This window comes from Oryzias latipes, chromosome 8 (genome assembly GCF_053564925.1).
Source record: "Oryzias latipes strain Hd-rR chromosome 8, Olatipes_Hd-rR_3.1".
Taxonomy (NCBI): domain Eukaryota; kingdom Metazoa; phylum Chordata; class Actinopteri; order Beloniformes; family Adrianichthyidae; genus Oryzias; species Oryzias latipes.
The window spans coordinates 4,682,382-4,694,451 of NC_136244.1; the positions used below are offsets into that span (position 1 = coordinate 4,682,382).

The window sequence follows — 12,070 nt, forward strand, 5'->3', positions numbered from 1 at the left end:
AGGGTTAAGGCACAAACTGGAATGCTGCTGGAAGGAGGCCGGAGAGGGCGTGGCCGTCTCTAGCTCTCTGGAGGAACTTTCGCGTCATCATGCCCAAATAAGGTATGTCGACTTCCTCTACAGGACAGCTCAGAATCTACCTATCACAATATACATTTTTAATTAATTAGATGTAAATTGATGTTTTCGAAGTCAATTTATTGATTTATCAAAAAATTTGTTAATAAACACAAAAATTCGGCGCTTTTTCACGCTAAGAAGACATAAATGAACACATAAAGGAGTTAACAGCTAAAATGTGATTTTATAAACTCATTTTCATTGGTAACTGTGCCCAAATCGTGTTTATTCCGCGTGTTTTGTCACTATTACTCCGTCGCTGTCTTCCTTCGGTGCGATCTCGTGCCCACAGGCTTGTTTACAGTCGCCCCTTCCCGGCATCAGCGTCACTCAAAGTGACGTCTGCGGGGCGGAGTTACCGCGCCGCTTGGCCAATCAGGACGCCGCATGTGTTTGGCAGGCATCTCTGTGTCATGGGTGTATAAAAGACAGCCACTGGTCCTGGCTGAGCACACCTCAGCAGGCATCAAGGGCTGAAAGTCCTCCGGTCAGGGTTTCGCACAGTTTTGACTTGAACTTGAGAGGAGTGTGGAGCAGCCGGAAGGACGCTGATTCGAACACAGATTCGTGGGACTTGTTTCGCTCCTTTTCTTCAAGTGGTTTTTATTTATTTTGAATTTGTGGACACTGTTGACAGGCGCTGAGAGCCCCGTTTGATGCATGCTCTCTGCTGACACAGCTTTTGTTGATTATCCAGAGACTGTATTTCTGTGAGCACCTGGTAAGCTCAACTTTTTCCTACGACTTTATGTCTACAAAGATGGAACAGCCTTTTTATCATGACGACTCTTTTCTGGCGGCTTACGGCCACTCAGACGCGGCAATGCACGACTACAAACTGCTAAAGCAGAATATGAATTTGAACTTGACAGAGCCTTATCGCAACGTGAAATCCCAGCTGAGAGCCGACGACCTGTACCAGGGCGCGCAACAGGACGTGGGGTCTCTGAAGCTGGCATCCCCAGAGCTCGAGCGGCTCATCATCCAAAACAGTAACGGTGTGATCACCACCCCCACCCCGGGTCAGTACTTCTACAACCGGGGCATCACCGATGAGCAGGAGGGGTTCGCAGAGGGCTTCGTGAAGGCGCTGGACGAGCTCCACAAAATGAACCAGATGCCTCCTCCTAACGTGTCCATCGGAGCCGGTGGAGTTACGACGTGCTCGGGGGCGGCCTCTAGTGTCTTCGGCTCCCATCTGCAGCCAGAGACTCCCATTTACACAACACTGAACGCCTATTGCCCGAACACGAACCTCTCCTCTGCGTCCAGCTACCCAACAGCCACCATCAGCTACCTGCCGCCTCACCAGCAGAACCACTCTCAGACCACGACGCACGGCAACCACCACTTCCAGCACGCTCTCCCCGGCTCCGGGCTCCATCCGCAGCGGCTCGTTACCTTGAAGGAGGAGCCCCAGACCGTCCCCGACCTCATCAGCAGCGACGGCTCTCCTCCAATGTCCCCGATTGACTTGGAGACGCAGGAGCGCATCAAGGCTGAGCGCAAGCGGCTGAGAAACCGGCTCGCGGCGACCAAGTGTCGGCGGCGCAAGCTGGAGCGCATCGCGCGGCTGGAGGAGAAAGTGAAGGTCCTGAAGAACGACAACGCGGGGCTCTCCAACACCGCGTCGGTGCTGCGGGATCAAGTCGCCCAGCTCAAGCAGAAGGTCCTGACGCACGTGAGCAGCGGCTGTCAGCTGATGCTCACCAGCAAAATTGAAGCATTTTGAGAAGACAGAGACTACTAAGTGACTGAAAAGTGATAACACTGGAGTCATGCTCTGCATGCGCAGCACTGGAACCCCGGCCGATGCTGCCGGCATCACAGGGCCGAGTGAAGCAGCTCATGCCGTTTAGACTGATTGAATTGGTACTTCCGGATGCTGGACACCGCTCTTAGGACCATTCAAGCTTAGAAACCAGGGCAGCATCCAGAGCGAACAGAGACTGAGCAACAAAGCGGGCTCCTGGCCCCGCACCTCGGGTTTACTAATGGTAGAAATGGGAATAATTATTGTACTACTATGTACCTTTTTGACCCTATTGTCATTCAATGCTGCATTTATTCAATATGTAAATTATTTTTGTTTTCCTGGTTGATCCAGGAAAACCGATGTCCAATGTTTACAGTGTCTTTATTTTTTATTTGTGATGTGTATTTAAGTAAAGTGTTTTTAAAAATGAAAAGTTGCCTTTTGGGACCCTTTTATTTATATTTCCAAAGTACACATATTTTATAATTCGGTTTCATAAAGTACACCAGAGGGAACAGTAGAATTCGCTGGAAAGATTTTATTTCCTGCGATTCTAGAGACACTCCTACATTCCGCTGTCATTGTTTTTACGCACAAAACGTGGCTACGTAGGTAGGCCTTTCCAAATTACGCAAGGGGTTATCCATATATGGGCAAGTTGGTGCCTACTTCGTCACAAGTGAGGATTTCTGGGAACCCCCGCCCAGGTAGTGCAAACTGGTTTAATCGCAATCCCTCCTCGTATTGAACAGATACCGGCTGAGAGCTCCGGAGGGGCGGTGGAATTTCCTCTCAGCTGTTGCACAACTTTACACCGAGCTACCGCTCACCCAACGGAGCAAAGAGCAAACGTGTTGTCAGGTGGATGGGCTGAAGTTTTCCTCCTTTGTGGAGTAACAGGAAATTATTAAAAAAAGACCCGAAAAACCAATTAGATACATTTTTGAGCAAAACAATTTGCGGACCTTTGTCCCTCACGGAAGCGTTCCTGTAGAAAATTAACCGAACGACAGGATGTGACCGTGATTTTAGGAATGCTGAGGGTGTAATGGCACGCCGTTTGGCAAAAAAGGAGGCGCGCGTGGGCGTGGAGCGTAGGAGCAATAACATTTTTTTGTAGGCGTACCCCCGAGGTGAAATGTGAGTGGCACAAATTAAAAAAGTCCGGTCATATGTTAGAAAAATCCACACTTTTAACAAAAGAGCTAGTAGATAAAGATAATTAAAGTGAAAGTGTGAGCATTAGTGATCAAAACACGATGGAAGAAGAGTTGTTTTCTTTTTAAAATGATATAAAACGAAGACCTTTGTCCTAGAGAAACTATGGAAAGTGGTCTCCAGAGTGTGGAGGGGGATTTCTGACCAACTGACGCACTCCAACAAACACGTCGACCTGCCGGGGCCGTAAAGAGCGACGTGACAGTAAAGGCACCCACACGGAAACCACTTCAAACGACTCCAGGGGGAAACCTGCAGTCAATGCGCTCTCACTGAGACATGTTTTGGAGATAAAAACTTTTTAAGATGTTTTTTTGACCCTATTAGTGTAATTTCCATCAATAACAACTCCTATTTTCGCCGTGATCATGAAAATAGAATCAGGTACACCCACGCAGTTTCTCCTTTCCTGCCTTTTCAGCACTCAGACTGTTATCAAGGGGATGTACATTTCTTGAGTGTATGTTTTCTTTACTTAACAGATCATACAAGAAACGATTATTCTCTCGCATCATCTCAACCTCACAACAGTGCTTAAATGTCTCGATTTACGCAAACGGCGGGCCCGTGTGCTCCAGAGTGCGTAAAACAGGGCGCACGAGCGCCAGTTAAAGCCAAACAAAAGGCTCTCGGCGCGCTTTAGTCCACAACCCACACCAAGTGTCTGTGGGAACATCTGTGATCTGAACATTGACGTATGAAGAGCTCTGGTGGGTTTGAATTTTCCTCTAGTCGAGCCCCCTCCCCTCCTACAGGCGCTCATTCTATCTGCTCCTCTCCCCCCTCATCTTCTGTTCTCTCCTCGAGCACCATGAATATTCCTCCCACCCTGCAGCAACCATCTGAGCCTCTTTGAATCACTGCTTAGGCGGGTAATTAGACGTGATTTGGGATGGCGGTGCTTTTTATGTGGCCTAGATTGGGGAAAGTTCTCAGCAGTCATACAGAATAGCTGGAATCATGTTTATTCAATGTGTTGTGCTGGGGAAAGTGGGGGCTTCTCTCTGGAAAAGACCGAAATATGACCCACGTATTTGACATGTATGGAAGGTTATTTCACAGGAAAACTCAGAAAGCTTAAAAGATTATGGTCATGTAACAGAAGCAGCTCCTCCATCAGGCAATAGAGTTAGTCCTTCTGTAAAACACAGGCCGCGTGATTCTGGCATTTAAGTGACATTTTCAAATGTATTTCTAGTCTAATATATGCTGCAGAGAAGAGGCCCTTTGAGTTCACCCTTTCACTGAGAAACAGTGAAGAGATTTTGTTTGTGGACCTGTATCGCCACCTACTGGAGAAAAGCAGGCAGTGTAGAGTGAGAGACCTGCAGCATCCATTCATCCATCCATCTTCGAACCAGCTGATTCCCTTGTTGTGGTCATGAGGTTGCTGGAGCCAAGCCAGCTACTGTTGGGTGAAGGTGGGGTACACCCTGAACAGGTCACCAGCCTGTTGTAGGGCCACACAATCACATTCACACCTAGGGGCAATTTAGAGTCACCCATCAACCCCTGAAACATGTTTTTGGACTGTTTCTGGAAACCGGAGTGCCTGGAGAAAACGCACACATGCATGAGGAGAACATGCATAGTCCACAAAGAAAGAACCCAGCTGGAATTCAACCCAAAGCCTTCTCTCTGTGAGGCGAGAGTGCCAATCACTGTGGTGCACTATAACACTGTGCAGGCTGTACCTCTGCATCAATATAAGCTATTTTTCACATAAACTAAAATTTGATAAATAAACTTCAGTTTTTATTAGGATGCATATGTTTTCTTCTCTTTTAAAATAGTATTCTCTTTGTGAAGTTTTAGTTTTTGTATGAAAGGAAAGTTTTAGGAAACATCTAAAACAAGGGGAAAGTAATTTGGGGTTGTTGGTTTGGAGCTGCTTTGTTGATTGCTTGATTTATATTTATGGACTAAAAAAGGTATATAACTGAAAATGACACGACCTAAACTGAAAGCCAGCAAGGATGTCAGAAAGGGGCAAAGTGACCATGGCGTGGTGTGATGTGGACTACACCGATTAGATGAGAAAGACTAGAGCTCAAAATCACAATATATTGACACATTTCAATTCTAATATTCATTTTGTTTAACAATGAAAGCTGTTTCACTTTATTAGTGGTTTAATAATAAAACAGTGAATAATTACAATAAAAAAAAAATGAAATTTCTTTTGTTTTTTGGAAAATGACAGAAAATCACTTTGAAATTAAATTCATCGAGCCTTGCAACAGACTGGCCATCTGTCCAGAGTGTACCCCGCCTCGCCCAACAGTAGCCGGGAGACGCAGCGGTAACCCTGTGACCTTGAAAGGGATACAGCCGGCTAAGAGAATGGATGAATGGATAGATGGAATAAATGTATAGATTTGATAACTGATGACTGCCCCTCCAAGACAAGATCCATATGGTTTATTGAATTTTTAATATCCAACCTATGGGGGAAAAAAAAACTCTTGAGTCTTATTGAAACTTGTTATATGTCTGGAAAAACTGGGTACGAACTAGCAGCATATCTTTACAGTCCTACAATAATTACTTAAACACAAAAATGACATTGTCTGTTTTTTTAGTTAGAGATTTAGGAGCTTGAATAACTGCAACTTTCCTTTTATCCCAAATTGATTTTTCCCTTAAGCAAAAACACATTTTTTCACATGTCACATTTTTGTGGCACAATTGAAGTTTATGTTTTCTGACTTTGTGCATTTTCTAGCGAAATGTTTTTTCCGTTTTTTTTTTACAGATGTTTATTTTTCTTTTGTTATTTTTGTTTAGCTATTTTTTATTTTTAGCTGTTTTTTTGTGTGGCTTTTTCAGTATTTTTTATTTATTTTTTGCAGTTTGAAGGTCCATAGACCTGACAGGTTGCAGGAGCCCTCCTTGGTGTGGCACCCTGATGGTTTGCAAGTGCAGCTCTGTGTTGGTGGAACCTGCCGGTATTTTCTCTCGTTGCAGAGGGTTCCTCCAACACAAGCTGACTGGCATTTGGAGCAGGAACAGCAGCTCTGGCTGGAGCCCTTAGAGGGGGGCCTCAAAGCAGCATTCTGTGGTTGTTCTGTATGCTTTGGGGCTTTGTCTACCCCAGCTAAGAGCACAGCCATCGACCTGGAGTCCTGAGATTGTTGAGAAATCACCCGGATCTCTTCTCTGAGGCTGTTAACTTCTCTCTCCAAAGCCTTTTATCCTCTTGCAGAGAGGAAAACTGGAGTTGTTTCAGCATATTTCTCAACCTTTTCTTGTATCTGCAAAAGCAATTCTTCCAGAACAGTATTTTGTTCTTGCTGAGCCTGGAGGCAGTTTCCTCTTTGCACTTTTGTTCTAGAACATCAGCAGAAAATCCACAGTCTCCACAGACGCCTGCCCTTTCTTTGTAGAGGGCCACTCGTTGGGCCGTTAGCTTGGAGGTGAGGGCTTTGTTTGGTCAGAAGCAGACTTCTGATTGGCTCTTATTGCTGCACATCTGTCCTTTAGTTCAGCCAGGTTTTTCCGTTTCTCCTGAATTTCTTCTACTTCTTTGATAATATTTGATTTTGCTGTTCCAAATCCAGATTTTGATTGAGGATATTTTGTTTCTAATTGGAAGAGTTGTTCCTGCTTTTTTTTAAAGATTTTCCTGGAGATCTTTGGTTTCTTTGGCAGTGTTTTTGTTCTGTTTTTCCAAATCAAGAGTATCTGCCTTTGCTTGATGATATTCATGCTTTATTTTTGAGACTTGTTCCTGCTCATTTGGTCCAGTTTGTCCATGAATTCAGAATTGGCTTGTTTCAGTCCCTGGAGGGTTGGTGGTGACCTTGTGGAGCTGCCGAACCCATGGTTTAGCCTCCTCACACTGCAGAGTAAGCTGAAGGATTTCAGAGCCCAGGATGGTGTTCTGCTCATCCAGAACCTTGGTTAGGTCCAGGATGGAGGTATAATGTCATTTCATTGCTGCCTCCTCCTCATGATGTCTCTGGAGGTCTTTCAGCAGCTTCTGGAGAAAAATGTTTTTCTCCTGCAGTGTTTGGAGGTGATCTTTCTTATCTTTTAGCTGCTTTTCTTGAGGTTATAGAGTCATGATGGTGGTTTGGACCCTTTGAACCTCCTTCTGCAGATCTTGGTTCTCCTGACAGAGAGCTTAGGCTGTGAGCTTGGTTATCTTTAACTCACTGGATAACTCTCTTATCTGGAGTTTCTGAAGAGTTGCCTTGAGTTATGCATTGAGTCAGAAGATGGATTTTTTGCTGCTGTTACTAGCAACAGTCCTACAGGGGTTTTTGGTCCTGGATTTTCTTGCTGACATGTCTTTTTCCAGCTGCTTGGTGAGGTTGGAGGCTGACTTTTTTGCCTTGTTTTTTCTTTTCCTTTTTCTTTTTTTTTTTTGTTTTACTTCTCCCCGTTCAACAATTTATAATTTAAAAATTGGGTGGATGAGCTGTTTACACATACTTGAGGAAGGTATTTTGAACTCTGGCTTGAAATTCAACAGCAACCAGAAATTGTTTTAAACAACAAACCAGTGCAAGAAAATACCTGGATGCTTTTGTGCAGTGGCGTCAGTATCAAGGCCTGGAAGACCCAGAAGTTGTGGAGCAGAGAGTGAAGGCAACATGTGCTCCTCACAGCGTCACCAGGTCCTCAGCACCACAGGAAACCTGCCGTGACTGAGGCTGTGGTGACTCAAAAGGAGCTGCTGCACGGCCTCAAAGCGGTTGCTGCCAACAACTCTTCCAGAGAGACTCTCCGGATGAGAGACTCCTTCCTGATCCACTTTCCTGCAGAAGGAGCAGATTCATGGCAGAATCACGATTCTGTCCTCCAAGGACTGATCCACAGTGGCTCTTTTCAGAGCCACTCACTGTACTGAGGGAATTTGTGCAGGAACTGATGTGTTGGTGGTGGACATCCAGGGGGGACAATATAGAAGGACGGACTGGGAGGTAGCTGCATGCAATGAGCTAAGATGGAGTATCAATAAAGCTTCAGTAGAACAGCTACAATGGGCTCCTGAATTCTTGGTCACGCTCTGCCTGCTCGGACATAATCGTACATGGTGTGAGAAGCCAAGAAACTCGTCTCAGGCAGAGATCGGAAGATGACGCAGAGCTTGGTTTTCTTTTTTCTTTGTTTATAGTTCTAACTTTTAAAGGACATATTAGTGTAGTTCTTGACAATGCACTAGATTAAGACATGCAAACTAAAACTAAAAATAAACTAATCGCTTATACTAATTTTTGCCAAAACTATTTTTGTTGCTTTTTTGTGTTTTTACAATTTGACAGTGATAATCAGCAGATTCTTTCATCAGATTAAAAAACTCAGATGAATCTTTCTTTACAAGCCCTAACCAACTTCAGGGGTTAGAGCACAACCCCTCCCACAGCAGCAGAGCACTGGCAGAAGAATTGAACAGCTTCTTCCTCTTTTTTGAAGCTTCCCTTCACCTAGAGTCACCCCCCACAGCACTAAGACCGATGCGCCACTCATCCTCCAGGAATATGAGGTGAAAGGAACCCTGAGAGCTACCAAACCCAGGAAAGCATCAGAAACCCAGAAAACCCACACATGCATGAAGGAGAACATGCAAACTCCAAACAGAAGGAGCCCATCCGGGATTTGAACCAGGGCCTTCTTACTGTGAGGGGAAAGCACAAACGACGACTGTTGCTGCTCATCATTTAACTCTGTCATGAAAAAAACGCCCCAAATCACTGAACTGGCATGAGTTTGATCATGTAGTGTGTTTGGTCCTCCCCCGCCCTTCTGCAGCAATGGTATATTCCAATCAACTGTACACTGTCAGAGGATCGTGGAAATTTACACTGTTAGATAATTTAAACTTCAACTGTGTCTGATGTTCAGTCTGTATTGCAGAAATGCATGGTGGTACATTCAGCAGGTGGTGAGGCCTATATTGTCCAAATGCAAAGACCTGATCAAAAAGTAAAAGTAAAAACTAATAATAATATCTTTGACATTTTCTTTTTACCTTCTTGCCTAGTGCAGAGCCCACCAGGTTCCAAAAGTGCAGAAGAATGAAGAGAAAGTGGGATCTCAGGAACATTTTTTACTCAAATCCTTAAGAAGAACATACATTTTCTCAATGATTCAATGAGGTTCATTGTGTCTATAAAATTATACTGCGTATTTAAATTATTTTTTATCAGTCAGGGACGACCCTGACAAAGACGCAAGGTATTCCACCGAAACATGTCGGTACGTTTTATAAAACAAACCAGTGTCTGATAAAAAATAATTTAAATATGCAGCATACATTTTCTCAGTCAAATCGGTTCATAAACACACAGATGCAGGATTCTTCTCTGGCCGGTTTCTCCAAAGCTTTCAGGATTAACCAGATCTTCAACATTCCTCCAAACTCAAATTTGTCTTTCGAGTACGTATGAAAAACTTATTTCAGTCTCATTAGCCAGATGAAGGTCCCTCTTTCAATATGATGCTAATCCATAATTACAGAATGTGAATGAAAGGCGGCAGAGCAGTGGTTAGTCACTCTGGAAGTGTCTGTGTGAGAACATGCAAGTGACGGAAAGAAAGAGAGCAAAGCAGCTTCAAGCCCTTTGAAGGTCACATTGCAGAGACAAACGATAGGGATAAGCTGGTCCGCGTTACAATTTGTTGCTAACGTTGGCCTTGAGGAGCACTTGGAAATCTGCTGAAAAGGACAAAGATAACCTTGTCTCATCTACTGAAGGCTGCAGTTTGTCTTATCGCTCAAGCTGGGGTTCAGTCGCAGTCATTAGCCTGGTAAGTGTGTGCAGAATAATTCCCGTCTGTGACTTTCTGTCCTGCTCTCATTTACTCTGATGGCCACAGCTCTAACAGGGAACATGTTTCTAGCTAACATCATTAAGACACAGCAGTGAACAACAAAATGGTCAAAGCGGAGATCAGCTGCACACATAAACACACAAATATCGAGTGAAAACTGTGTCTGATTGTCCTCTCAAAAATAAATTTACAACGTTTTTTGTGCACCTGCAGAAGATGTTTTTGTAGAGACACAGGAAAGCACAACAGTGACCAGATCACAGTGCGGGTGGATTGCATCCATTTGCCTACATGATTCTCTGTTTCTGTCAGTTTCAGGCCCGAAGCAGTCATGGAAAAAGCTTAAAATACATTTTCCAGATGCTGCTTTGAATGTATAATTATCTGGATCCCTCCCTCCGAGTGATGGACGGACTGAGCTGCAGCTGCTGGATTGTTATTCTGCAATCTGGTCCTTGCAGTTGTTGTGCTGTAAGGACCAGATTGTTTTCACAATTCTTCTTTCTTACTGCGTCTTTAAGCAAAAATTTTAACCCTGCCATATGCTCAAAAACTCACCAAACGAATGTAGTACCCGGGGAAAATGAATTTTTGACACATGGAACAACCCCCCAGGAAAATGATGGCATCACAGCAGTAGAAAATGTCAAAAAAATGAATGGGGCCAAAATCTCCTATGGGCAGGGCCGGATCTAGACAACCCTGGTTTGGGGTGTAAATTTGTGTATACTGAGAGGTTGGGTTGTGAAATCATTGTTGACACCCTTTGCATTTACCCGGGGCATAGGACCAGTGCAAATGTGATGCTGGCTGGCTGATCATTTTGCTTATACTTATGGGGGCTCCCAAAAAAATGTCAAAATCCATTGACAGAAGCAAAACACACGTGGCTGGAATATTTAAATGGATTTGAGCATTTTGTGGCAAAACATGAAATCTACCCATTTTCATAGTTTAACACAATGTTCAAAAGACCAAAAAAGAACATGGTTTCAATGGAGATAAAACCAACAGAAAAGCTGCCATTTTGAAGACGGTTTTCGTTTTCTTAATGAATTTGTCACATGCAGCTGTGACGGGGTAGCAGAGGTAGAAGGGGAGAGTGAAGGGCTTGCAGCAGCCACTCAGCCAGGGAGGGCGGGTCAAAGGGGGGTAGTGCTTGCGAGTTAAACCATTAATATTTAAATCAGCAACAGAAAGATGCATTTTGACATCTATTTTGTAAATCTTGTCTTTCAGTGCCTCTAAGAAGCCTTGATGTGACAGAAGAGATTTTAGGGAGACACATAATTCAGGATGCATTTTGCTTTGTTTTAGGATGGCTTTAGCATGTAAACGGTGCAAACGTTTTATTTTCGAACAAGTCCTGAGAACTCAGGGGAAACAGTGGTGCTTGTGCTTATTTCTGGAGCTTTGAGCCTTCTGAATCATGGAGCAGAGACATTATGCGCAGCCCTGCTCAGCAGGGGGTTATTATGTTTAATGAAAGGAGCGCTCAGCGGGACTTTGGAACAAGGAGACAAGTTTGCAAAATCCATCTTGTCTGGCGGTGAAGAGATGTGGTTGAACCTTTCATGTAAATATGAAGTTCATCCTCTAACAAGGCCCGAAATGTTGGGCTGGTTTCAAACGCAGCAGGTTTATTAGCTCAGCTAAAAGTCCACAAAGCTAAATCAGGGTCAGGCAGGCAGGGGTCAATAAGGAGCATGGAAGCATCAGAGAGGAATCTAGAGGAGTCAGGATCCAGGATTTGGATGAGATTTGGGGCAGGCAAACAGGGTCAGAAACAATACAGGGTCAGGAAATTAGAAGATCAGATCCAAATACAGCACTCACTACATAGCCCCACATTAGATCATGTTTTATACAACAACGTTTTAACTGGCCCATTCTTCTTTTAAACATGTTTTATATCATTAATTTTTAATAATTATCATTTGATATCTGTGCATTATGTTTTTATTTTTTGTCAGTATTCATTTCTTTGACCATTCTTTTAAAATTACTTTTACTTTTCTGCAATGTGTTCTTGCTTTTTAGATTAAAAATACATAACAGAATTATAATTCATTTAACTGAATTCCATTTGCTCAGTTTCCTCTAATCTTTTTTTTGTGTTTTTTATTTTCTAGTTTTAAATTGTGTGCTTGTATTTTGTTGCACTTCGTCATGTCAAGCAAATTGTGTTGGATGTGT

General features: G+C 43.7%; 1 protein-coding gene across 1 annotated transcript; it reads left to right on the forward strand.

Moving 5' to 3' along the window:
* The first annotated feature begins 558 nt into the window (after positions 1–558).
* Positions 559–2,309, forward strand: junbb (JunB proto-oncogene, AP-1 transcription factor subunit b). Its single transcript, XM_004071833.4, has one exon. The coding sequence runs from the start codon at positions 869–871 to the stop codon at positions 1,850–1,852; it is 984 nt and encodes a 327-aa protein (XP_004071881.1). The 5' UTR covers positions 559–868; the 3' UTR covers positions 1,853–2,309.
* The last annotated feature ends 9,761 nt before the right edge of the window (positions 2,310–12,070 follow it).